Source organism: Rhododendron vialii, chromosome 9a, assembly GCF_030253575.1.
Source record: "Rhododendron vialii isolate Sample 1 chromosome 9a, ASM3025357v1".
Lineage (NCBI taxonomy): Eukaryota > Viridiplantae > Streptophyta > Magnoliopsida > Ericales > Ericaceae > Rhododendron > Rhododendron vialii.
Genome location: NC_080565.1, coordinates 30,827,164 through 30,854,973, shown reverse-complemented (window position 1 = coordinate 30,854,973; position 27,810 = coordinate 30,827,164). Strand labels below are relative to the sequence as shown.

Sequence of the window (27,810 nt, the reverse complement as noted above, 5' to 3'; positions counted from 1 at the left end):
TTGTAATCAAATATTGCACACATTTTTTTAAACAAGATTAATGCATTTCGAAATTATCAAACGGTATTTCATCAACGCGATTTTTTTTGACGCAGTCAATATTCTTGGCAAGATCTTAAGGCCCCGTTTGATAACCCTCCAAGGGTTTGGGGTTTGGGATTGGATTGGTAAAGTGGAGGTATTATCAATACCTTGTTTGGTTTCCCAAAAATTGTCTGGACTATCAATCCGATGGGATTGCTAATACCCCAATTTGGGGGTATTGCTAATACCATCTTGGAGATGGTATTGATAATCCCATCTCATCCTCTCCTGATTATCAATCTCTTCTCATTATCAGGCTTCGTTCCGGAACGATAAATAAGTACTTATTTTTTAAGAAGACAATTTTAAGCTCAAAAATCATGTGCTTACGCAAATAATTTTCTTATCACTATGGATCTTATTTGATAGATTTCATTGAGATTTTTAATACGGTGCAAAAAAAATTGAAAAACATTTACGTTATTTTTGAATTTCAAAATGTGAAATAAGGTGTTTTGGAACGGAGCTTCAATCTCTTCTATCAATCCAATCCCATCATCTAATCTCATCTCAAACAAACATAATATAATAATGTCATCATCGAATTTCATCCCAAATAAACATACTCATTATCAATTCCTTCTCATTACCAATCTCAATCTTAATCTCATCTCCTTACGAATCACATCTATCTATCACAAACGGGGCCTAAATGTGAATTGGTTGGATTATTGTTGTTGGGTCGGAACAAATGGTCCAAACCTTGGGACGCCGAGTCCCTGCAGTGAGCAAAAATCGCTGCAAACTGCAGCCCCCAAAACGACGTCGTTTTGGGGGCAAGATGCACACGGCCAAGCCAGCAGCTGGAAAGGTGGAAAAGGCGAGAGGGAGGAAAATTATTCAGTGCTTCTACCTCATCATCACCCCATCAAACACACACCCCCTCCATCCCTCACCTGATCCCATCCCCCCTCTCTCTCTCTTCCCCCAAACGCTTCTCATCTCAGCCCACACATAGCACCGCCGCCGGCCACCACCTCCTCGTTTACCTCCCTTTCCCAGCAATCACTACAACAAATAAACTCGTCCTTTTCACAAACGTATTTGAAGGCATGAACCCATTCCTCCAACAATAAAGAATCGAAACAAATTGACTATGGTTGCCAAACTTGAAACCAATTTTCTCATAATCAAAACCCATGCCAAGGGAGGAGGACCCATGTTTGGCTCTACGAGAAGATTGCCAAAAGTTGCAGGACCTTGAGTCATGTTTGGCTCTACGAGAAGATTGCAATGGAGGAGGACCCATCACAACCGGAGCCATATTCAAGACGACTCACAAACGGAACTGTGGATTGACGGTGACGAGAGCAACTGACGAGAGAACCAAAATAGTGACGACTCTAAGTCCTCCTCTGAAAAGTCATACCTCTCCACAAGGCAACTGTACATCTTCCTTGTGTTGTTTAGGCATCCCTTCAGTTGATCGCCGGAGAAGGGAGGTAAGAGAGGAGGTGGTGGCCGGCGGTAGTGCTTTGTGTGGGATGAGATGAGGAAGCATTTGGGGGAAGAGAGAGAGAGGGGGGATGGGATCAGATGAGGGATGGAGGGTGTGTGTGTTTGATGGGGTGATGATGAGGCAGAAGCACTGAATAATTTTCCTCCCTCTCGCCTTTTCGTCCTTTCCAGCTGCTGGCTTGGCCGTGTGCATCTTGCCCCCAAAACGACGTCGTTTTCGTCGTTTTGGGGGCTGCAGTTTGCATCGATTTTTGCTCACTGCAGGGACTCGGTGTCCCAAACGTTGACAGGAGCTGATACTAATTCCCCAAGCGCCACCATAATTCCTGTAATCCTGTAAAAACGCAATTATGCGTACGAATCTTCCTTTCCATAGAATGATTAGAATCTAAGTCCTTTTCTGTACTCTGGACTTTGTTTTCCTCTTGGTAATCGTAAACTTTTAGTAAGAGACTTCGTACTCTCTCTCTCTCTCTCTCGTTGCCTTGTTGCTGTCTGTGCAAGTGCTCTCAAGTCACTCTTTCATGAGCATTCTACTACACTTGGCCCTTAGGTTACGATTTGTTCATCTTCCACTCATTCGGTTTCCTTTTCGCTATTTTTGTCACCCAATAAAAGAACATAGTTTCTTATTGCTAGATGGAGTAAATTTTTGTGGCTCAGCGGCAATATTTCATAAAAATATTCCCAGTGCTGGGCATTATTTGGTTTCTAATTTCAGTCCTAATTATTTCTTTGATTTGCTTTTGTTGTATGGACACTTCATTGGCATACCCAGTTGTAATGGCCTCTGAATCTTTATTCCTAATTGTGTTTCAGATTTCGATGGAGATGAGAATTTTGGGTTTAATTTTCTTGGCAATTTTCTGGGCTTTTGGGAGCCTAGAAGAAGCAAGTTCTCATGGTGATCAACCCCTTTCAAGAATTGCCATTGATAGGGCACTTGTTGCTTTAGATAATGGTGCTTATGTTAAAGCCTCGCCTTTGGTTCTTGGATCAACGGTAAGCTTCCAATGCCTTCTGATTGTCATCTTCATTCATTGAAGTTCGTACTCTCTTGGTGATGCAGAGATTAGGTCCCTTACAAGCTGAATACCACTGCAAGTCTTAGTTTTAAAGCGAAAAAAGAATGAGACTCTGTCCTATCAGGGTTAAACTATGTTGTTTTCGTCCATTGCGATTTCCGTAATACTAGTCCAAGTGGATGATAGACGAGCAGAACAGTAAATTGAACCTTTTGTATATCATAAACTGAACAAGTCAAGTAGTAGCTTGTTCGAGCTTGGCTGGAAAGCTTAGTGGGTTACAAAATAATGTTCAAGCTTCGATTGTTTACATAACAATCTGATCTTGAACGAGCTTTTAACGAGTGAACACTAGCTCAAACTCGAGTAGCTTGTTTTGCTATCAGCCCTAACTGGAGTCAGAAAAATAGAGGGAAAAAAGTTTGGCATATAATGAATAGGTCAATTTATTAATTGTATGCAGTTAAATGTTTCTTGTTTATTTCCTGCCTAGGACTAATTGATAAAAGCTTCACACGAGGAAAGCTAGTGGATTTTCGGCAAAAATTTTGACTAATAAGATTCTTCTCCATTCTAGGGCCAGAACACAGAATGGGTGACCTTAGAATATAGCTTTCCGAACCCAACAATTGATGACTGGATTGGAGTTTTTTCGCCGGCCAATTTCAGGTACAGATGCATTTGTACACTATAATTTGCCTTAAAATGTTGCTCCAGCTAAATTTCTACTTGTGTGTCATTTTTCGTCAATAATGTCCTATTTTTGTTGTTGTTTATTTGATGTGATCTCATGTGCAACATTTGTATTTCATGTTTTCAGTGCTTCCACATGTCTTCCAGAAAATCCAAGTTTTTCTCCTCCATTCTTATGTACAGCGCCTATTAAGGTTTATGCTCTGCTGCTTTTGTATCGATTTAGACAATGAACTCCTCGACTTTTTTTTGCTCAAGACAACGAAAAGGCTACAATTATGAAATTAACTCTCTGACATATTTTGCAGTATCAATATGCCAATTATACAAATCCCAAGTACACAAACAACGGGAAAGGGCTTCTGAAGCTTCAGTTAATCAACCAAAGATCAGACTTCTCATTTGCTCTATTTACAGGCGGATTATTAGACGTATGCTTGCTTTTTTTGTCGCCCCAAACTCTGCATAGTTCTTTTGGCCTTTATGTTTTTTCACTAATGTAGCAAAGGTTAGAGAACCCCTTTGTTTTGCCTGTTCATTATTTCCTCCTCGAGCACTTTCCAAACTGATTGGTATTGATCTTTGCTTGCTCACGAACTTTTTTGTTCAAGTTATATGTCTACCTGCTGCTTGGAATTGTGATCGACACCAAACTTCTCCGTGAGTACCGTTTGGAAAACATTTAGAACAATATCCACTGTGATAATATTTTTTAAGATCCTACCAAGTTGATTAAATTGAACTCTTCTAACCCCATATGGTTTATAGTTGATTTCTGTGATGCAATTTCTGTTATGTCTTATTTCTCCCACAACCATAAGGAGATTTATGATGCCCCATTTTCCTTTTTTGTTTATTTTATCCTTTAAGGATTTTAGAATATTCATGTTCCCACTTGCCTGTTGACAATGTGCTACTTCGGTTGAAAATAAACTTCTACTTCTTTCTTCTTTACAAAACAGCCTAAGCTGGTTGCAGTATCAAATACGATTGCCTTTGCAAATCCAAAGGCACCAGTTTACCCACGTTTGGCTCAAGGCAAGATCTGGAATGAAGTAAGTATACTTTTGCTGTTAGTTCAGCTCCTGAAGCTTCTTTATATGCGCACAGGGAAAGCAAGGGAGAACATGTGTCAGATAGTTGAGTAGTTATTTTATCCTACTTCCCCTTTCTCCTATGTGTGTGTGCTATTATTGCATAGATCAACAACTTTGGTGTCACATACGATGTTTTGAGTACATAAGATGTGAGGTGTCATCGGTGGACCTCCTTCTGTAAAAAAATAAACAAACTTACACCATGGCGGTAATTATCATGACATGCCAATATATGGCTGAGTTATTCTTTAAGGCTGGTTGTGATGATCATTTTACTGGATACTCAGATGACTGTTACTTGGACAAGCGGATATGGACTCAAGGAAGCTGAACCTTTCGTTGAATGGGGTCTAAAAGGAGGAGAACAAAAGCGGTCCCCAGCTGGAACACTGACTTTTGATCGCAGGAGCATGTGTGGTGTGTAAAACTTTTCTTGGAAGATTTTTTTTTGTAAAATATCATGTCTTTAGAACAGTCAGACTTTGACACAAAAAAAGACTCGCTTATAAAGACAAGTTTAATTTGTACAGAAACGTCCTGGAAAATGAAGGTTCTTGTTGGTCTGTATAACTAGGCTGTGAAGCCATGATCATAACTCTAAATAAGGAATATTAAGATATCCAGGTTAACCCCTGGACATGAATAAAAAGTGATCATAGGCAGGCAATGAAGTCCTTTAACTTAGCATCTCTACCCTTCTGCTGGATAGGGAAATGTGAATACCGCATTTCTAAATTTTGGGAAATGTGAATACCGCATTTCTAAATTTTGAAAATGTCAATTGTTTCTCAGTACATCTCTGTTTATGGATTAACTAAGACACTAACTTCATATATTTAGCAACATTCAAAACACGAAAATAACCTCTCATATGCAGGGGTAAACAATACAAGAGACTTGATGGACTGCCCTCTCTCAATCTATTTAGTGCTCATTGTGAATCTTAAGTCTTTTATTTGATCTATGTCCATGCAGAACTCGACACTTGTTCTGTGTCTACAAATCATGGATGTCAACAGAAACAAAAAAAAATTATTTTGAGGACAACGTATTATTCCCAATACCTGGTTCCCAGTGGAATGCTAATATTAGTGTTCCGTTAGCTGTCTGTTTTGACCAAAATTTAAAAGATTAAGCGGTTTTCATTTGAGTGTTTGTAAAAGAAATTGGGATTTATAAGGTTCTGCTGGTATCTGTATTAAAAGCTTCTTGTAAAAGTCAGTAACATCAATTGGCTTAGAATATCTGAATATTACTACAGCAAGTGCATATCATCGCCAGCTTCAAGTGAGAAAGTTTACTATCTGAACCTAACTCTCTAAGATTTGCAGTTCGTAATAGGCATTCTGGGACTCGTCCACCCTCCTCACAGACTTTTGGGCACATAATTGATTTTTTAGATTCTGTATGCAGGTGCTCCAGCGAGAACAGTGGGTTGGCGTGACCCTGGATTCATACACACTAGTTTTCTAAAAGAGTTGTGGCCTAACTCAGTGTACGTTGTGTCTTATTCTCTTATATTCTAATGTTTAGCTCTCTTGGTTTTGTCATCCAAATCTTTTGGAATCCTTTCCTCTACTAGTCTACTTTAATTTCCTAAGACATTGCAAGTTTCCCATCTTTATTCACTGAAACCTTGGTAGTTTATATCTCACAGACAGAATTGAAGTTTCAGCCATCCAAAGTTGGAACAAGGGAACACCAAACTGGTTTAGCTACGTGCTTTATTTGTTTCAAAAAACAAAAGCATGTCACCGTTGCTGACGTGTAGAGTTTCTTAAAAGGATAGTTTCGACTTCCTCAAGTTTTTTACCTTTCCCAGAAAAAAAGAAAAATACTCACATGACAATTTTCATTGCTTTAAGAATTCCCAGATCAATCCCTCCATCTCACTCACCTCACCCTTTCAACCATTTTTCTGACCAAACCTTAACCCACACTCAAACCCGACCCAATATTGCCCCAATAAATATCATCATGTGTTTTCCGGTAGAAGTTACTTGGTTATGATTCTTGTTGAAGCATCTTAATTGGTGTATTGTTTTGCTATTAATTTTGGAGCTGTGTACATTAACAAAATTGTTGTAGTTTTAGCAAGTTTAGATTTTCATACTGTGACAAAATCCGGAGGAAAGTGCAACTTATTGAATTTCCAAGGAGTTTTTCTATCAGTTCTACCATTTGCTTGAAACTTAACATGATTTGTGCTTCACATCAAATACACAGGTATACTTACAAGCTGGGGCATAGATTGTTCAACGGTACAGTCATTTGGAGTTCACCTAACCAGTTTAGGGCATCTCCTTACCCTGGTCAAAACTCTCTACAACGTGTAGTGATCTTTGGAGATATGGGAAAGGTTTGAACTCATTCGAACCCATCTTCTCGGCTTAATGGATGTCATCATGGACATATCAAAATCAAGCATATCACGCTTTGCTATTTCCACCATGCAGGATGAGGCTGATGGCTCTAATGAATACAATAATTACCAGCGTGGCTCTCTTAACACCACTAAGCAGCTTATTAGAGACTTGGATAACATTGACATAGTTTTCCACATTGGGGATATCTGTTATGCAAACGGATATATTTCACAGTGGGATCAATTTACTGCACAGGTTGAGCCTATCACCTCAACCGTACCTTACATGGTTGCGAGGTTTGTTGCAACTCCTTTACAAAAACATTATTGGAGCATATACCTGACTTCTAGAATATTAATGCGGTAATTGAGGATTTATTCTTGCAGTGGTAATCATGAGCGTGATTGGCCAGGAACAGGTTCCTTCTATGGGAACAGGGATTCTGGAGGAGAATGCGGTGTGTTAGCCGAGACTATGTTCTATGTACCTGCTGAGAACAGGGCTAAATTCTGGTACGCTAACATTGTGATGACTGATAACAATCAGCTGGATAAAGTTTGTTCCTATACTTGGTCTGATATGTGCACAAAGAGGCATATATGTTTATTTTCTTTAGAGAGGGTATGCCCAGTTTGTCCCTCTGGAACGGGTTGATAAGGCACAAACCTAACCTTTACTATAATACTATTCAATGCGCAAAGTGGCTGTCCTCATAATTGGACCAACAACCTGTTGTTAGCAGGCTTAATTTTTTACCATTGAACCAGTGGTCATCTTTAGCCATCTGCCGCTTGAAAAATGGTGCAGTCAATGCTATTTGTTTGCAGAAGGAAAGCGCAAACATTCCGATATCAGTTCTATGAATTTTCTGTTGGATGCATACTAAGCGCATGTTTGCGGTAGCTTATGGGTGGTAATTATAGATTCTGGTACCTTGAAAGCTGGGACAGTAATTTTTTTTTTTTTTTTTTGCTTCGACTTTTTCTTTTGGGCCCAGGAGTGCATAAAATCCGATTCTGAGAGACATTCTTTACATTTTTAGAATGCAATTTTCAGAATCAGCTTTTGTTACCGATTGCAAACACACTCTATGCTAAGCATAAGAGTTAATGATAAGTATGATGATCTGCTGCCAGGTATGCCACTGACTATGGCATGTTTCGATTCTGCATAGCTGACACAGAACATGATTGGAGAGAGGGAACGGAGCAATATAACTTCATTGAGCACTGTCTAGCGTCCGTTGACAGACAAAAACAACCGTGGCTGATATTCCTTGCACATAGAGTATTGGGTTATTCTTCTGCCGATTGGTATGCTGCTGAAGGATCCTTTGAGGAACCAATGGGAAGAGAGAGTCTTCAGAAACTTTGGCAGAAGTACAAGGTTGACATAGCCTTATATGGCCATGTGCACAACTATGAAAGGACATGCCCCATTTACCAGGTATTCTTGACTACATTCTATTACGAATGATCCATTGATATAATGTATTAGCTACATTTCTCACCTGACATGAATTGGACTTCTGCCAAATAAGTCGACCTTCACTGTACATTTTTTAGAACACTAAAAGTGAAGATGCTTTTGGAGCATTTTTAAGTTGCTCGCAAAAGCTTGCTACAGCTCTTGACTGCTTTCTTGGAAGAATGACTTTTGAGAACCAGGCAAATGGTTCTCTTTATAAGGAAAAAGAGTAATGTTAACAAATCAAACTAAGGCATTTGTCAATTCAAGCATATCGATGTTCAACACCTCGTAGAAGTATCTAAAATGACATTCCACAAGTTTTCGGATGTCTCAAGAATATTCTGGAAACATTTCCAAATTGTACCTGAAATGTTTTCCTTTTCAAGCTAACCGAACCGAAACGACATACCGAAGTAATAGTCTGACCTTTGGTGTCTATCATAACATTTTGTTGGTCATTTTCTGTTTCCTTTTTTTTCCCTACAGAACATTTGCACAAATCAAGAGAAGCACAACTATAAGGGCATCTTGAATGGGACAATTCATGTAGTTGCTGGTGGAGGAGGATCAAGCCTTGCAGATTTTACTCCCCTACAAACCACTTGGAGTATTTTCAAAGACTATGATTATGGGTTTGTGAAACTCACTGCATTCGACCATTCGAATCTGTTGTTCGAGTACAAGAAAAGCAGGGATGGTAAAGTTTATGATTCCTTCACAATTTCACGGGATTATAGAGACGTCTTGGCTTGCACTTTTGACAGTTGCCCGAGTACGACTCTGGCATCTTGATTTTAATGTGGACAGAGAGATTTGCTTTTTGAGTTTTTCGATTCATCTGGTAGTCCTGTTTTGTTACCAACCCTTTTTTTTTTTGACGATTTACAGGTGCTGTTTTACCGTGCAAATGTAACACTAAATTTAAGACTGGTAATTACACTGTGATTATTTTCATGTCTGTTGCAATTTGAGAATTTAAACATAGATCTCTTAGCCATCGTGAGAATTGTAAAGTGTACCGGTGTGTTTAACATCGACCCGGGTGATTTTTGAATTCTGCGTTCTGTGGTTCATTTCCGATACTGCATGCATTTTGATGGAATCCGTTTCATAATCAGTTCCCAAATTGTCAAAATCCAAAAATGCAAAATGTATTAACAGGGCGGCCAAACGGGCCCCAAGTTTCTATGACGGAAGGAGAATGAGAAACTGGAATTAGATTTTCGAACTCTTAAGGAACTTGATTTTTCTCTTATCCTATGCAAGGCAAAATTAATGAATTTTCTGAAAATACTAAAAATGTCCTAAAAAGATGCTCCAAACACTTGAGCAAAATAACTTCAGACACTAAATTTACTTCAAAAAGGACCCCATTCAGTGAATTTATCATCTTCACTTATGATGAGTCCAAACATCCCATTAAAGATTGCGGTCACTGACATGTCAATTACTTAATCAATTCAGGGCGCTGGAAGTCTCTCTTTGCCTCCCCGCCATTCTTGTAACTGTCACCTATAATCCGTGCAGGTGTCTGTACCCCCTGAGTGGATGAGAAAGAAAGACTCTGGGAGCATGCACGGTAAACCTGCTCGGGAGAACATTTTCTGCAACTTTCTCATCCTACGGATCTTTTCACTGTACATGGTTTAACTGCATGGGTTTTGCTTGGCAATGAGAGTCTAAGCAGGTCCCAAAAGAACACTGGTTAAGAGCAAAATAAGGTCAAAAACGAAAAGCTGAGAATTAATTACCATCGCATCATTTTCGCTTCCCTGAAAAGTGCAAGTCAAACAAAGACATGGCAAAAGGGAAGTAAATTGATGCCGAAAAGCTTATTCTAATCACTGAAAGCTCAAGAAAGTACCATATCGATCAAAGAATTCAATTATCGGCTCCAACGAACCAGTTTTCCCTGCTATCCGATTTACAAAGGGAAGACTTTCTTGTGCCTAAAATAAAACAAGAAAGAAATGTATAACATCCCACAGAAAACTCCGGTTGTAATCAGAACCCAGTGGAATGCAAATGGGTAGTCAAATATTGAATCCTCAAAGTTCATTCCAAAGACCCCAGCCACAACGGCAAATATAGTTGCCACAAAGGTAGCTGCCGTCAAAAGCAACTCAAATTGTATCAGCTGGTTCTGCACATTACCCTGTTTAGATACACAACCATAAAATTATCATCTTTCACAAACAACTGTACAGTTACTTGGAAAGTTAGATGCTCATTAACGGTTACCAGTTTAATGTTGATCAAATCCTCAGTATCATCAATGTACTCTTTAAGCTGCATCACCCACAGATTAAGAAAACAATTAGAAAATTTCAAATTGGTTCTTGTAACACATGCAATTTTTTAGGTTCAAAGTTTCATTGGAATATGAAAGGTAAATACAAAAACATGCTAACAATGACGGAATAAAGGAAAGGATTCATCTGGTTCAGCTTAGCTTTCATTTACAGCCGAAGATCAGCAAAAGGAATCTCTCTATGCAAGAGGGGAATATAACAGCTGACTATATCGGTGTAAGTCACACAAAATTCTACATCCCCCAACTACCCCTCAAATATAGGAATATCTTAACTGAACAATAGGGTAAAAACACCCAGGAATAGCAAATGGGCTATTTGCCTATTAATTGCTTCATGCAGTCGCAAATGCGTTATAATCGTGTACGAATTGAATTTCAGATAACTCAAAATAGATGACACATGAATTTTAAGTCTTCCCTTGTGAAGGCAAGGTTATCCTTTCTACCCCTATTTACTTAATATGCTTCAAAATCTAAGCTTGAGTTTCCCTAGCCTCCTACGTCCTACTCCTATATGTCAACCAAAAAAAGTCGTAATAATGGCATTCTAACTCACATCCAAAAAAAGTACCTAGTACAAGAGGCTCACACAGTTGCATACATGGTTTCTGCAAAGGGTCTTTAAAGGCACTTACTGATGACGACTTGTTGAGAGTATTATCGGAGACAACAAAATAGGCTTCAAGCAACATTTCAAGTTGATCAATGTTTTCCCCGCTATTGGATGAACTACTTAAGCTTCCATGTTTGCTTGAGCTTAAGCAGCTGAAAGCTCTTTGTAACTTTCGCACTCCACTGGTGGAACCCACAGGTGAAACAGGTGCAGATTTTGACACCACTCCAGCCCCACCAGATTCTTCAGTTTGGCTGTATAATTCGCTCGATGTGTAAGCCTCCTTTCTCAGCTTCTTCTCCGTCAGGTACATCTCAGCCATGTCACCGTCGTCATCCATAAGATGTTCTATTTCATCACAGACCTGAAAATTCAGTTTGAAAACTAATTGGAAAAAGGGGTCAATACAAGTGAAAAAGCTCGAACAAAATGATCTGGTCTTTTCTACCTTCTGCACTCGCTGAGTCAAGGCAAGGAGCTGGCCTTTGAACCTACGGACACGTTCTAGATTAAGAGTGCTGATAGATGATGCTAGTTCATCAAGCACCGGATGTATCTCCATTTCCAACTCTTTCACCTATTAAATTCAAGAACTTCTCAATGTCATAATGAGGCTAACATTTTGTTAAATTTCAACATATAAGCCCACAATGTAGGGATCACATGGACTAAACTAAGTTGCATGCATAAAATGAATGGTCATCAATACCTACGTCCCAAAGCAATAATTGTGCTCATTAGAATAAAAGATATTCTCACCAAAACGAATAATCATTGATTTGTATGTTTGAAAGCAATCATGTTGATTCCTAGAATTTAAGATAATTTTATATCTTAGTCAGTGCATAGAAAAGAATGCAATCAGGATTTCAGCAAATTTGGTGACTAGCATTGCCCCATGTTGAATCTTCCTAATGGACAGTCACACTCAACAGTTCTAAAACCAATTGCATACCACCATTTTAATGACATATCAGGTCAGGCGTAGTCACTGCAATTCTTAGTAGAGGCCTTTATCCAAACAGGCAACACCTTAAGATGGAATTGCACCAAATGGCAATGAGTCAGAAGCTACCGACAGCAATTTTGTGTTTTCTAGAACCTTAAAAATCTGATTTCCTTTTTTTTTTTTGAAAAGTAATATATTACCATTAAGAACTCCTAATTTCACACAACCAATCTGTTTCCCACAATGCTTCTTTTATGGGTACTACAAGGATCCACCGCATCAAACAAATATATTTACTGAACAACTCCTAATTATGATTCTGAGAGAGATAAGGACACATATATATGGTCGAGAAAGCAGTCCCCATAAGCCAGTTACGTATACCTGAGCATCAAGAGACATGCATGTTAATTCCAAAGCGAGCTCCAGCGCCCTGAATTCGAAAGGCAGATCATCTGAGTCAAATTAGCAAACAGGTGAGCATTGGGATTGGGAAAATGAAAATATTAAGAAACAATTGACGAATTTCCGAAACCACCAATATGAATAAAAATTCCCGAACATTACCCTATGTTTTCACTGTAACTCAGGCAGTGCACCCAATAATTTCCCTCCACATTAGCCCCTCTACAAAACACATCTGGCTACTAGGTATTTTACTAGGGCTCATTAAATTTCAACAAAATTTGTATGACACAAACACTGACATGACCACTTTTTCCATGCATATAGAAACATCGGATCCAGGTCCAACGTTATTGCATATAAAAAGAATTGCACCATTCAATGAGTGCTCCCTCAAATATACGGACTGCGGAGTGTTTCGCTTAATGAAAATCAAAGTTTCTGCATTCTTCAATGCAAAGGCTCTATCTACTGAAAGTTGAAGTCCTAGGACTAACATAAGAAATTATTCACACAGCTGTACTCCCTTCTTGAATGAATATAAGGCTTGTTCTCCATACATGTTGAACCGTCCAAAAATCTTCTATCAAGTTTTTTAGAAAAGTATTTCTTAAAATTTCTGAATTCTAGACGAACCAATATGAAACAACTTATATAAAGCATCGGCAAAATGGCAGAGAGTAAGACATAAGAATACAAGTATTTAAACTGTGCACAAACAAAATATTACCAGACTGTTCTTTATTTGACTGCAGGCGTTTGCACAATTCGGACTTGTATAGAACAACATTTGCATCCAAGGAATTCATCAATATTACCTCGTCAGCTGTGATTATGCATCTAATCTGCTCAAGACTAACCACAATAGCATTTTCTCGACCTAATATCGTGGAAGGGTAGATAAACAATGGATCCAAAAGACGGAGATCTCTGGCTGGTAAAGAACAATGCCTCATGATAGCAGCTTTGTCAAGCTCCAAAATCTTCGAGTTCCCACCCTGATCAATCTTTATCCAAGAGCGATTTACATGTGCATGACTTCTCTTTTTCAAGCCGGGAAAACCAGATACAGGAATGTGATTAATCCTGTATCCATCTAAAATCACCCTTCCAGCATTATGAGAACTGGGATTTCCCATAAGACCAGAAGGTAGAGATGGGGACATGGATCCTTCCATTGGCATTCAGTTCTTCCACTTCCCCTCCAATTTCAGCTCTGAGAAATGAGCAGTGAAGAGATGTCCACATCCGCACAGAAAAAATGGGTTCTAACCCAGTGCTGACTGGACCCTACCGAGCACATGCTGATAGACATCTACTCCAACTCAAAGCACTTTCGATTCATGCTCCTAATGAGCTTTGTACATTTCTGAAGAGACACAAAAAGTTAAGTAATAGGCTTTTCCAGCATTAAGACCATACTTGTGTAATTGTCAATCTGTAAGACCGCAACGCAAACGTTGATGTATGAGGACAATAACAAGCTCCTGGACAACATTGCAAACCTTTAGTCTTGCCAGAAGACAAATCAATTGATAACCTATCTATCAAGCCCAAGGGCTTAGTGTAAAACCCAATGCTAAAACATGTTCAGTTCAGAGTTAAGAAGAAGAAGAAGCAATACTTTAGGTCACATTTGGTTGGATCTAAATGAACTTCCGAGTGCCACTTAAGCTGAAATTCAAAGATCTTCATTTAATGCTCAACTATCCTTTCATTTATAAGATCAAAGCCACCACAGGCATGCACATGGAAAATTGCAATCCATATAGATAGAGCAAGTGAACTAGACAAATCCAACACTTTAATTATAAATGCTTTGTTTGGATTATTTTTTGAAAAAAAATTCTCAACTCAAAAAATACTCATTACCCCTACTTCCAATCATTACTCACCATTATCTCCAATTATTATTTTCATTTCTCTCTCTATCTGTCTCCAATCGTTACCTCTACTCCCAATCACTACTCTCATTTATCTCTCCACTCATAACCCTACAAAATTTCTCAAAAACTCATCTAAACACAGCAAAAAAACCAAAGAAGTGGAGTTTCTGATCACCCCACTGACATTAAGATAAATACAGCACAGATTATGCACCCACCAAAGAACAAAATAAACGCGAATTTAGTCCAAAAACTTGGAATTGCACGGTGACAATCCTTCTCTCACAAAGAAAACCCTAGAATCCGAATGGATGGAAACCAAAGGCAGTAACTTGGATGTATCAACAGATTCAATGTCTTACAACACAAAAAACCCACCACCAATACAGCATCAAACGAAAAACCCACCAACTCAATCATTCATGCAGGTAAAACCCACCAATTCAAATGAAAAACAAAAAAAAACCACCAATTCAATTATACGTGTTGCACGTGGAACCCAGATTGAGTAAACAGTGACGAGGAGAGAGCAACCAAACCTTTGCAGAGAGAACTGTGAGTTTTCCAATTCAGGTGTGATCCGAGGAGTGTAGCGGTGATTCGAAGCTAGGTGATGTCGCGATAGTTTCTCAATAATTCGAAGCTAGGGGGAGATTGATTTGAACACTTTTCAGCTTTTGGCACCCGTCGATCTTCTTTCTTGATTTATTAAATCCTGATCTGTCTGTTTCTGGGTCTCGCGCGATGCTGCAATTATTGCAACCGTCATATAACTGCATAATGTGCACCTATATATTAAAATAAAATAAAAAAGCCAAGTTCCAACACATTTTTAAATCTCAGTTAATTTTTTAAGAGGATGTTTTATGTCTGGAGCAGAAACCCCAAGGTTTTTGCCATGGCACATTGTGGGTCCTACCGAGCATTTTCTGTAATAATCCGAACCGTTTATCTCGTAGAGCCTGCAAATTAATATGTCTACGCAAAAAAAAAACAGATTGATCGGACATCAATAACTATGTCAAAAATTAAATTTTGGTTTTATAAAACGAACAGTCTGATTCTGTCACTAGTATTTTAAAGTTAAATTGTCCGTGACCGTCGATTTTATAAACCATAATTTAATTTTTGATATAGTTCTTGATGTCCGATCAAGCTGATTTTTTACGTAGACAGGTATAACTTTTCAAGCCCTATAAGATGAATGGTTCAGATTACTGCAGTGAATACTTAATAGGACCCACAATGGATGGCGGAAAACACGAGGTTTCCACCTCATCTGGAAAGAATTTAATCTCATTTTTTAAATTAAACTTGAACAAGTAACTATTAAAGGCAATGTATTGTGAAATAATGACATATTTCACAAGGGTGGAGCTATGCTAGGGGCCAGGCCTCCTGGGCAAAATTTTGTTTTGCATATATCTGAATTTATATATTATTGATAATTATTCATGTATAACTATTTATAATCTTAATAATTTTGATTTGATAAAAAATCGATTATCTTACATTCTCATTTCTTATCTTTCATAAATAAAAAAAAATAAGCATGTGATAGCTGCAGTAGCCTAAAGAAAAAAAAAATTATTGGTATACTTTAACTGCATTAGGCTAGAATTGTTTAAATATATAAACATAATGTATTGGAAAGCAAAGTAATAAATATGTGTTCCGATAAAAAATATAGTATGTTTATTAAGCCGGTCCCCAGGCCCCACTGGGTTCAAAATCCTGACTTCGCCACTGCTGAAACAGAAAATTAGTACTTAAAAAATAAGAATCTTAGCAGAACGGGGACTTAGAAATTAGAATTATCATCAATGTGATCAATTGTAAGATCTATAATGTACAAGGGAGGCGCTAATTGTATTCCACTCCACTTGCATATACTTTAAGTTCAATAAATCAAAATTAAGCAAGATTTTGTTGTACATTTGGAAGACTCCCAAAAAAAAACGTCATTCTTACTTCTTCTTCTTTTTCCAATCGATAATGGTATTATTAATTACTGCATAACAGAAACATCAAAGGAAACTTCCCTTTGAACGCAGCTCGAAAAGTTCCGTTGCCAAGTTAATGGGGGCCTCTAAAGATAGGACATGTTTGGTTAATGTATTAGCCACCCTATTACCATCTCATGGAATAAAATAAAAAGAATAAGATTGAAAACAACTAACAAACAGTCAATTTTTCGTGTGAAGATTCCCACATCTTCTTTGCGGTCTAAAAAAATCTGAATGATTCGAATACCAAAACCGTCCATCTTACGTCTTTCTTGCCCTTAATCTACGAAGTATCTTTTAATAACAAAAACATGCATTGCACTCTTTTCTTTTCTTTTCTTTTCTTTTTGATACTCAAAAGGGTGGGAGGGAACGACTAGCGTAGCAACTCCCCTTGGGCGTGACCATAGAAACTTCCTACCCGCCAATAAAATGTCCGATTCGAGCCATAGCTACCATCCGGAAGGACTCTTAGTATTTGAATTTTCTTAGGAAATTTCTTTTCATGTTCCCATCTGACTTTCTAGGAAGCTGCCTGCGAAGAGACCTCTTCGTGGAGTATTTGATGCAGAAAATCTCTTCCACTGGCCCACACATTAATCATCGAGATTTTTACAAGTACAAAAAAATGAAACTTAATTTACAGTAAGGAGAGATTAAATATTTAATTATTATTAGGTCCATTTTTACAAAAATGGATATCCTAGGATTTTTAAGTTACCCTAGGGTTTTAGGATTTTATAAATCCTAGGGTTTTATGGTTTAAGATACTCTAGGGTTTAGAGTATCCTAAAGTTTAGGTTTAGGCGCTTTCATAGAGCCCTAAGGTTTAGGTTTAGGCATTTTCATAAAGGTTTTATGGTGCATTTCTCTATTATAGAGTTTTAATGGTTTATACACTTTCATAGGGTATCCTAAGGGTTTATGCATTTTTATAGAATACCCTAGGATTTAGACAATTTCATAAGGTATTCTAGGGTTTAGGCACTTTTATAAAGTTTCAGTGTTTCATTAATAAGAGAAGACCAGGTGGGATTATTTTCTATTTTCTGAATCTAGAGATAAAAAGCCCGAACTAAAGGTCACTCAATTTTTTTTAAATAAAGACGAAAAAATTGGCTTATTGGTCTATTTTTGTCTTTATTCAGAAAAAATAAGATTTCGATCAGATTCCTCTTGTCATGACGAAACAATAATTCTCAAAAAATTGACGAAACTTGTCAAAAAAAAATCGACGAAAAACTAATAAATGCGAAAAAAAATTTAAAAAGGACAAAAATAAGCCATTTGGCTTATAATGCCAAACTAGGTAATGCCAAATGGCTTATTTCTGTCCTTATTTATTAGTTTTTCATTGATTTTTTGTAGATTATTGTTTCATTGTGACGAGGGGAATCCAAAAAGTATAAAATTACGATAGAAACCAAGTTTTTTTCAATAAAAGACGTAAAAATCGGCTTATTGACTTATTTTTGTGTTTATTTAAAAAAAGATTTTGATCGTAATTTTTTTTACTTTTTAGATTCCTCTCGTCATAATGAACCAATAATCTAAAAAAAAAATAACAAACGCGAAGAAAATTTGAATAAGGAAAAAAAAAACCATTTAGATTATTAGGCCAATTTTTTTTTTTCATTCCAAAGATAAACTTCGTATTTAAACACACTTTATTGATCGAAGTTCTTGCTGCTTCTTTTTTTTTATCACAAGTTCTTGCCTTCGCCCCCCACAAAACTATTCACAGCGGAATTCCGTTTTTCAAACTCGGCGAGATATAACAATTACAATTTAGTCGAGTCTTGTTCCTATTCGTCCAAATAATGTACTAAGATCTTCGTTTTTTTTTTGTTTTTTTATTTATTATTCCTAAGCCAAAAGGATGGGAAGGGGTGTGACCTACGGATTTCCGTTCACTATGAAATGTTCGACTGTGGTTATCTGTTCCGATTAGGGATTGTCACTATACGGTATTCTTGTGAATTAAAAGCTAGTCGAAGAAGGACAACCCGTCATCATAACCCTACTAAAGTGCAAGTGGAACCAATTAACCAAAAATCCTCTAGGCTCTAACCTAGCATCGCTCCACTATCCGCAAGCGAGATTCGAACTGAAGAGCGAAGATTGTGTGAGATCTAAACTCAGCATTAATGAAGATGGAGTATTTTGGAATTGAAATGTGCATAAATTTGGATTATGGATGATTTCGGTTCGGTTCGGGGTGAAATTTTCAAAAACTGATTCGGTTCAGTCCAAATATATCCAAGACCGATCCCGACCGAAGTTGAGTTCTGTTTGGTTCGGGGTGAGTTCGGTTCGGTCGGGGATTTTGGTCCTGCCCGAAATATTAGATTTTTATTTAATTTAAAGTGTATGTATGTAAAATATGTAGTTGGTCGGTTCGGTTCGGTTCGGTCCGGTCCGAAAAAATTTCGCCATCACCCCGACTGAAAATCGAACCGATCAGTCGATTTTTTTCAGTCCGACGGGTTTTGTAACACCCGTAATTTGGATAGTCTTGTCTTGCTACTGCTATTTTTTTTGCTAACCAAAAAAAGGTGGAGGAAGAGGCGACCGGGTATAGCAACTCTCCCATGGGCATGACCATAAGGACTCTAACCCAGCGACGAATTCTGAAAAAGATCAAATAGTCATAGCAACTACTGCCCCACCAAGGGCTAGCGGGCCAAAGTTGAAACCGAGCCTTATGTCCCAATCACTTGGGGTCGGCTACATGAATTATTTTCCTCCCTAAAGCTGGACAAAAGAGAATGACCAAATTCGAGAGAGGCGCCGCTGGCACAACTCAAACTTGATACCTCCTACCTCATCCGAACCCAAAAGCAGTAAGCCTCGACGGGCTTGACCAACTAGGCTATCACCCCTAATGGTGTCTTGCTGCTTCCATCAGTAGTCACAAGTAAATCACCATGTTAATCAATCAAGAATAAATTCTATCCACACCGGTGTAAAATCTCACTTTTCTACCATTGTTCATTTTAAGCCCTACTGAGCGTCTATTGTTATAATCTGAACCGTTCATATTTTAAAATCCATAATCTAGTATTGCTATGCAAAAAATCAACTTGATCGAAAGTCGATATATATATCAAAATTTGAATTTTGCTTTGCAAAATGGACGATTTGATTCTGTCAGTAATAATAAAGAATCGAATCATCCATTTTATAAACCAAAATTCAAATTTTGATATATCTATTGACTTCCAATCAAGCTGATTTTTTGCGTGGGTATATTACTAAAAGGGATCTACAAGATGAACAGTTCAGATTAATAATTAACACACGGAAGGATCGAAATTAGCGGTGGTGGAAAAAATTTATTCTCTAATCAGAGAAGGGAAGAAGAAGAAGGAGATGCAAATTATCACGTACGTGCACAGCACGTGATGAAGAGGTTGGCGCGAAAGAAAATAAAAACAGTTAAATTCGGCAAATAGATAAGAATACAATCGGAAAAACCGCTATGCCTTCCGTTATCAGGTAGATTTGCCCAAAATACATCACACCCAAACCCTAGTTTTGACTAACCCTTTCCCCCACCCCTTGAAGAACAACGAATTTCTTATCTGGGTAATGCCCAGTTTCAACCCCATTTTGTTGTAAGTTTTTGAATTTGATACCCTTTTCTGGTTTTATTTTTACCACATGCGAGTTTAATTTGCTGGTTTTCTCCCCGTTTTCTTGGAATTTTATTATTATTTTTTAGGTTGAAACGCTGCAGATTGACTTGGAAGAAAAGGGTTGGCGGCCAATGCCGGTGCTGCTTCCGGCAGATTCATATTAAGGCGGCTTGAAAACGAATTTGAGAGGGTGTCTAATGAGTTTGGTAATTCTTTTTCCTTTTCTACATTGAATCATCATGCATATAATCCTTCAATGTTTCTGCTAGGTCCCAAAATTTTGTAATGTCGTGGGTTAAAAGAATTTTGTGAAACTAAGCTAATAGATACGTGTATGGTATGAAGTCAGAAATCCCGAGGATTGGCCAGTGGTTAAGGCTTGAGACTTAGGGTATGTAAAAGGGTTTTAAATCGCGGTATTGTGTAATGTAACGGCATCCTTATCATATATTTTTGTCGATATCGAACCCTATCGGTCGATACGCAAGTAAAGAACAGTATCGGACGTTTGAAATCCCGTTCCGTAACAGCCTTTATTTAAAACCCTAATTCGCATCCTCCTAGGTCTCAGGTTGGACACCCCGTAGGTGCTATCAACTCTTACGGAGCCAATCCATACGACGATTTGCTCTCGTTTCAAATGGGCACCCCCACTAGTAGACGGTGGGATTGGTTCCAAGGATTAATCAAGGTGTGTGTAAGCTGGCAAAAAATGGGGTCATTTTTCAATTGAGCATGTTTATTACTCTAAATGTTTCTGCCTATCCTCAAGATTTCCTTTGATGTAGTAATGAAGAGAAACTTGTGAAACTTAGCTAATATATCCCCAATGGGCATCAAGTCAGAGACATAATTTGTTCTAAACCGAATAAATCCTTCATGGGTTAGAAAGTTACCTTTTTTTTCTTTATTTATTCTGCATGCGTATTACTCTAATGTTACTGCGCATCCACAAAATCCTCTGATATATTTATGAAAAGGAATTTGTGAAACTAAGCTAATACATCCCTAATGGACATAAAGTCAAACATATAAGTTTTTTTTGGGTAAGGTAAAATTTTATAAAAACAAACCACATTACACAAGACAGGGCATACCCTTTGTCAAACAAAACCATACAAATGGACATCAATCAAAGCTTGAAAACAGAACATTATAAAACAAAGAAAAGGAACCAACAACAAAAAATTACATGCTATCAAAAACTTTAGCTGGCACATTCCACCTAGAACAAAGAGCCATGTTAGGGGCTGACTTCTTGACTCCTCGCCAAGAACTAACACATGCACGGATATCAGTTCGGACTGTGATCTCTAACTGTTGAACAGAGCTCCCAAAGCTTTTGAAGATTCTGCCATTCCTTTCACCCCAAATATGGTAAAGGAGAGCAGCCAAAGCAACCTTTGATAATGAGCACGAAAACTGTGGGCCATTGTTAACTTGAAACATCCAGTCCATGATTTGGGGCAGTCCATTGAAGGGGCATTGAAACTTCAGGTCTTTTTGCAATGATTTCCAAAGTTGAGAAGAGAAAGAGCAGTGAAAGAAGAGGTGCTCATGGGTTTCCACAGAAGCAGAACATAGAACACACTGATCATTCATAGCCATACCCCACTTAAGGAGCCTATCCTTAGTAGCAAGTCTCCCTAGATGTGCTAGCCATTGGATGATAGTCCATCGAGGAACATGGTGCTTAAAACCAAATAATTTTGAACCAGCTAACTTTAGAATGCTGCCTTCTAATTGCATTCCAAGCTGACTTAACAGAGAACTTCCTATCAGATGTGAGGTTCCAAATAACTGTGTCCTCCTGAGATGGATGGGGAACAAAAGTAGCAGGGGTGGCCCTCCTAATGTCCCTAGTCACAGCATTTCTACCTCTTGGCCATTGCCAAGAGTGATGTACAATTATGGTATCAACTTTGGCATGAAGGTTCCTGCCCAAATTATAGACAACTCTGGATCCAAACCTAGCAAAAAGAGGGCCAAGTGGATGCCAGTTGTCCAACCACAAAAATGTATTTTTTCCATTTCCCACCACATTAGTTATCCAAGGATGAACTAGGGATCACAGAGAGAACAATTTCCTGATTGTCCAAGAGGCAGAAGCAGGAATAGAAATGTTCCAAAGACAATGATCCCTGATTATGTAAGTGTGGATCCACTTAACCCACAAAGTATCAGCTTTAAAGGCAATAGCCCATAAGTGCTTGGCCATAGCAGCCTTATTCCAGTCTTTAAGGACTCTAAAGCCCAAACCTCCTTCATCTTTAGGAGAACAGACATCAGCCCAAGTCACTTTAGCACCCTTAGACTTCATTTCAATTCCAGTCCAAAAGAAAGATCGCAACAAAGCTTCAATTTTATTAAGAATCTTCTGAGGAAGCATAAAAATGGTGCTCCAATAAATTTGGACACTAAAGAGTACAGACTGAATTAGTTGAGCACGACCTCCATACGATAAAGATTTATTAGTCCATGATTGAATTCTGGTCATAATTTTGTCCAACAACAGTTGACAATCTGATGCATGAAGTCTAGAAGTAATAAGAGGGACGCCAAGGTACCTGACAGGAAGGCTTCCTTCTGAAATAGACAAAATTTTCCTAAGCACCACTTTGCCATCATCAGAGACCCCAGCAAAATAGGCACAGCTCTTTTGGAGATTAGGCTTTAGCCCAGAAATAGAGTAGAAATCAGTCAGCAGGCTACTAACAATCTGAAAAGAAGAAGGGTCAGCCCCACACATTATGAACAAATCATCTGCAAAAATTAAATGAGACAACTTGAGATCTCTGCACTTTGGGTGGTAGGAGAAACCCTCTTGGCAAATTCTGAACTGTAGCAAAGAAGAGAACCCTTCCATGACCAAAAGAAACAGGTAAGGGGATAAAGGATCCCCCTGCCAAAGACCCCTTTTCCCTGGAAAATATCCAGCAAGACCTCCATTGATGACAATGGAATACATGGCTGTAGTAACACATTGGTGCACCCATCGGACAAACAAAGGAGAGAAACCCACAACCTGCATGATTTCAAAGAGATATCCCCAGGAAATGGAATCATATGCCTTCATGAGATCCAGCTTAAGAGCACACCTTGCCACCCCTGAATCTTTATGATAATCTCGAACCAACTCTTGCATGAGCAAAACGTTATCCACAATAGACCTACCCTTGATGAAAGCAGATTGATTGGGTTGAATAAGAGATGGTAATAAAGGCTGAAGTCGAGAAACCAGCACCTTGGAAATACATTTGTAAATGACATTACAACAAGCAATTGGCCGATAATCTTTGATAGTAGAAGGGGTAGGAACTTTAGGGACTAAAGAAATGGCAGACATATAAGTTGTTTGTACAATATAATAAGATGAGTTATTTAGAAATAGTGTGATTGGGTAATGGAGATATTGAACCTTGTGGGTAAGGTGCATAGCTGGAGGAACTTTTACTCTTTCACAATGTAGTTGTATGGCTGTAGACACTCTAATTTGAGGGGCAGGTATCCACGATGGCTAAATGCTTGATATGAAGGACATGTTCAACAGTCCTGTTTGTGAATTTCAATTCTTTTGGGGTTATTATTTCGGTCTCTTGATAGAAGGAAACATTTTCCAATCGATATCATTGACAATCCTGAGATTCATAAATTGCAATAGATATTGAAGCCATTTATGAAATCTGTGTGTTTTCCAGTGTTGGTTTGATGATAGTTTTCTTAGACCTGCTGCATGCATGTGTTCCATGATCATCTGAAGATACTAAAGAAGTTTTCCATGGTTGATGACCATTTATGTTATCATTGGTTGGAAAACAGGGAATCAGTGGAATATTGCACTTCTTTATCCTTGACACCCAAATATAAAAAGTTATCCCTCTGCCTTCTTTGTGTAGTTTTTAGCTTAAGTTTGCAAATTAGACATTTTACGAATTTTTTTCTTGTCAACTGATTCAGCTATGGACTCTGAATGTGGGACTGGGACCAATGTTAAGCATCCAAGAAGAAATACAAAGGCAAATGGAAATATAGGTGAAGTGCGAAATTCACTTGCTGACTCTAATGATGAGAGGGGAAACGGTTGGCATCCAAAAATACATCAAGGGATTCCTGTAAGTGAAGGTATAGATGCTCCAGCCAAAAGGTTGAAGTCTTTCTCTTCTGGTTCTTCTTCCGCATCAGACAGTTCATCAGAAGATTTCATTCAAGTTGATCCAAAATTAATTAACCCTAGGGCATCTGCTACTGCTCCTTCGCCTAATCATGTTCGTCCTTTGCCTATATATTACAAAACTGATTTGTCCAGTAACACCTCTTCTAAATCGGAACACGATAGTAGACTGTCGACAGGTGATTATTCACAAGTTTCTGGAATTACTCACGAATCTCTATCCCAGAGCCCATCAGCGACAGAATCTCCTCCAATCCAAGTGATGGAAAGACCTTCCGGTTTTGACCCTAACAGAATTCCGCCTTCTGTCTTTGCGAGCAAATCCCCACCACAAATGGAGTGGAGTGTTGCTTCGAATGAGTCATTATTCAGCATTCATATTGGGAACAATAGTTTCTCGAGGGATCGTGTTCTTAAGTCGAGTGGAGAACTCCTCAAGTCTGGAGAATTGGAAAAATCCAGAAATTCACACAAATCCGATATCACTTTCAGTCCATCTCCGGTTGCACGACGAAAGGAAAACGACAGAAGAAAAGGCAATCTTGGAAGGGCTTTTGAAGAAACAGAAAAACCAATGACAGAGACACCAGTGAAAATTGCTGGTGACCAAAGCAAAAAAATTTATCCTGCTCAAGAGATGACCTTCAACCACCATCCAGACGGGAGTGAGCTGCGCATTGAAACCGTTGTCTTTCCGCAGTCAGTTCCATTCTCCATCCTTCTGTATTATAGCATATGCAATTCTTAATGTTAATAATCCTGATCACATAAATGTTCAGAATCTTGCGTGGTTCATGGACATTGACTACAGTATGCATCTTTAAGTATACAGGAGATTGCCAAAAAACAAAAACTAAAAAACAATCGCTCGCACTCGGCTCCTAATGTTGTGTTTGCATCCTGAATTGTGAAGATATTTATGGAGGTAAAATGAAATATGGGAAAGATAATAAGTCAAGAAGCTATATTTTAGGCTATGTTAGGATCTTTGATTTGTGGAGGATTTTGTTTGAATGAACGAAAAGGTAAAGGGAATTCCTTCAACAAATTCGAGGTCTTGTGCAGTCCCTTTTCTGCCCCTTCCACAGATCCCTTCACAAATTAAACGTTCAAATACAGCCTTAGTTCTTGAGTTGATCTATCATTTCTTTTCTCTTGGTAAATCCCTTCATATTTCCACACAACAAAATCCAATTAAACATATAATACACACCTTCCCGTTTCAGACTTGTCTATCTTGGAAGTGGAAAAAATGATTTTGCATATCTACATATCCATGTGCTAATGTGAAAAGGATAGTCTATGGTATTCATGTATGCATCTTTATTAGGAAGTACCTGAATCTATTATTTGGTGTATGACGAACATAACCGTTGTGATGCAGAAAGAAGAAGCATGAAAGGTCATCGTTGTCCTGTTCAAATTGCAGCTGTGGATTCTGCTGCTCTACACGGCCAAGTTGTTGTCTCTGTAAGTGGCCAAGCTGCAATTGCTGCAAGTGGCCAAGCTGTAGGTGCTGTAAGCTACCAAGCTGCAACAGCTGTTGTAGAAAACCGAGCTGCAGCTGTTTTAAGTGGCCGAGCTGCAGCAGCTGTTGTAAGTGGCCGAGCTGCAGTGGCTGTAGTCGGCCGAGTTGCAGCTGTTGTAATTGGTCGAGTTGTAGTTGTTGTAAATGGCCGAGCTGCAGTGGTTGTTGTAAGCCGAGCTGTAGCTGTTGTAAGTGGCCAAGCTGCAACTGTTGTAAGTGGCCGAGCTGCAGTTTCTCTGCCTGTCCAAGCTGTTCTGGTTGTAGTTGGGCGTTCTGCTGCTGTTGGAACTCTCAACGAAAAAGAACAACGTAAGTCTCTCTCTCTCTCTCTCTCTCTCTCTCTCTCTCTCTCTCTCTCTCTCTCTCTCGTGTAACAAATTCAAATAGTATTCTGCATGAATGATTCCTTGACATCTCTCTCTCTCTCTCTCTCTCTCTCTCTCTCTCTCTCTCTCTCTCATGTAACAAATTCGAATAGTATTCTGCATGAATGATTCTTTGACATCTCTATATTTGTTGCCTACGGGTTTAACCTAGTTTTAGAAACAGAAACATGCATCATTGTCTTATCATATTCATTTTTTAATATTCGAGAACTTAAATTTTTTGCGAAAATTTTGTTGGAACAAGTTTTTGGAAGACTGTCAACCAAACAAGCAACTTTGTTTGTTTCCGTTCCTATATTTGTTGCCTATGATTTCATTATTAATTATCTGTTAATGTATTTTTTGATGTTACTCCTGTTATACAAAATACTGGATCATTCAATATTGATTGGATGCAGCTTGACGGAGGGGCGGCATGCAGAGATGAAATCTTCCAAAAGATGGTATTCTTGCTTCTTATGTTGCTCCAGCCCTTGTTAGTGTGACAGAGAGTGCTTCAAACCTTCAAAGCATCGTTCTCTCTGGCTTGGTCTGTTTATCAGAGTGCCCGCCTCAATCATCCATCAGATCATTTAGAACCAAGAAAACGAGGGGATCATGTCATTAAGATCTAACGAAGTCTTTTACGTGTTGGTTGTCAGCTACTTAAAGGACAACCATCCTCCTTTATCCGGGCTTAAGATCGGCTGTGTGAAAGATAAGACGCTAAACTTGGCACGGGACTAACACACATATTCTTCATATAGATTCAACAATCCACGGCCCTGATATCTTCTTCTTTGGTTTACTTTACCTCAGATTCAGATAAGGTTTTTTGTTCATCTTTCTCTAAACTAATTCCTCTAGTTAGTGCACCTTCCTTGCAAGTCCCAAGGAGGAAAAAAAAATGTTAAAAGGGAGGTCATGCTTGAGGAATTCCTGTAATGGTAGGGTTTAGTTTGGGAAGAGACTTAAGAGTCTTGGACATCATCTTGCTGGTAGTATATAGATACACCAAACCTATAAATACAGATCTATATCACTTGATGTAAAGTTATACACTTGATACAATAGAAATTAGCAGCATTGGATTCTGATCTATTCTTTTCTGTTTGTTTATCGATGAGCAACACTACGGGCAATCACGGATTGAGCACCGGCTTCTTTGTGATATTATCATACGATGTGTCTCAGTAGCTGGATCATGGATTTTGATGAGGGCTCTATGAAGGATAGAAAATTGTCAAGGAAAAGAGTGTGATCTATTTATTGCTGATTTCTGTCTTTTTTTTCTTCCAGTGAGCAAATCTTTCTATGATCCAAATAGATCCTCAATCTTCAAAGATCAGATGATTGACAATAACTTGATAATGAAATGTTAATATAATACCTGTTGAGATCTTACTTTCTTAAAATCAAATGGTAATGTTATCTTTCATTATGTTGATGAGTGAAATAGACTAAAATTTGATAATTACATGTTTCTTTCTACTTTGAATCCATAATACTCCTAGATCAACAAAATTGTGTTTTAATTGCACTATAACAAGAGCAAAAGGCACTCCAAAGAAAGTAGCAAACTTAGGTCTATGACTTTCAATTTGTCGAAACCGTCAAATCTGGTAATGATTGGTGATTTAATTAATTTCTTTGGCAAAATGACCCCTTAAAATCAAAGGTAGTAATAACAACACGTAAAGTTTGAAGAGTCCCTTGGAGTGTATTTGTTGCAAGTGACTCTT

At 38.3% G+C, this 27,810-nt stretch overlaps 3 protein-coding genes across 8 annotated transcripts; 2 read left to right on the top strand and 1 right to left on the bottom strand.

Moving 5' to 3' along the window:
- Positions 1-1,827: 1,827 nt before the first annotated feature.
- Positions 1,828-9,247, top strand: LOC131301055 (probable inactive purple acid phosphatase 1). 2 transcript variants are annotated; one of them, XM_058327165.1, is made up of 13 exons: positions 1,828-2,095; positions 2,362-2,544; positions 3,145-3,236; positions 3,388-3,454; positions 3,569-3,691; positions 4,223-4,315; positions 4,645-4,774; positions 5,771-5,852; positions 6,584-6,716; positions 6,814-7,019; positions 7,110-7,235; positions 7,860-8,169; positions 8,680-9,247. In XM_058327165.1, exons 2-13 carry the CDS (start codon positions 2,368-2,370, stop codon positions 8,983-8,985), a joined length of 1,845 nt encoding a protein of 614 aa, XP_058183148.1. In that variant the 5' UTR covers positions 1,828-2,095; positions 2,362-2,367; the 3' UTR covers positions 8,986-9,247. The 2 variants fall into 2 exon arrangements, with proteins under 2 accessions (XP_058183148.1, XP_058183147.1); XM_058327164.1 differs by lacking the exon at positions 1,828-2,095 and adding an exon at positions 2,118-2,249.
- Positions 9,248-10,006: 759 nt separating this feature from the next.
- LOC131301056 (magnesium transporter MRS2-5) lies at positions 10,007-15,146 on the bottom strand. Of its 3 annotated transcripts, none has more exons than XM_058327167.1 (7): positions 14,900-15,146; positions 13,205-13,961; positions 12,454-12,524; positions 11,569-11,697; positions 11,143-11,484; positions 10,435-10,482; positions 10,007-10,348 (listed from the first exon to the last, which is right to left on the bottom strand). In XM_058327167.1, the coding sequence occupies exons 2-7, from the start codon at positions 13,656-13,658 to the stop codon at positions 10,118-10,120; spliced, it is 1,275 nt and encodes a 424-aa protein (XP_058183150.1). In that variant the 5' UTR covers positions 13,659-13,961; positions 14,900-15,146; the 3' UTR covers positions 10,007-10,117. The 3 variants fall into 3 exon arrangements, with proteins under 3 accessions (XP_058183150.1, XP_058183151.1, XP_058183149.1); XM_058327168.1 differs by having other exon boundaries at positions 13,205-13,843; XM_058327166.1 differs by having other exon boundaries at positions 13,205-13,843; positions 14,830-15,145.
- A 4,660-nt stretch (positions 15,147-19,806) lies between these two features.
- Positions 19,807-27,368, top strand: LOC131301053 (uncharacterized). 3 transcript variants are annotated; one of them, XM_058327163.1, is made up of 5 exons: positions 19,807-19,983; positions 20,091-20,210; positions 23,962-24,874; positions 25,560-26,012; positions 26,488-27,368. In XM_058327163.1, the coding sequence occupies exons 4-5, from the start codon at positions 25,571-25,573 to the stop codon at positions 26,490-26,492; spliced, it is 447 nt and encodes a 148-aa protein (XP_058183146.1). In that variant the 5' UTR covers positions 19,807-19,983; positions 20,091-20,210; positions 23,962-24,874; positions 25,560-25,570; the 3' UTR covers positions 26,493-27,368. The 3 variants fall into 3 exon arrangements, with proteins under 3 accessions (XP_058183146.1, XP_058183145.1, XP_058183144.1); XM_058327162.1 differs by having other exon boundaries at positions 20,106-20,210; positions 26,488-27,337; XM_058327161.1 differs by having other exon boundaries at positions 19,808-19,954; positions 26,488-27,337.
- The last annotated feature ends 442 nt before the right edge of the window (positions 27,369-27,810 follow it).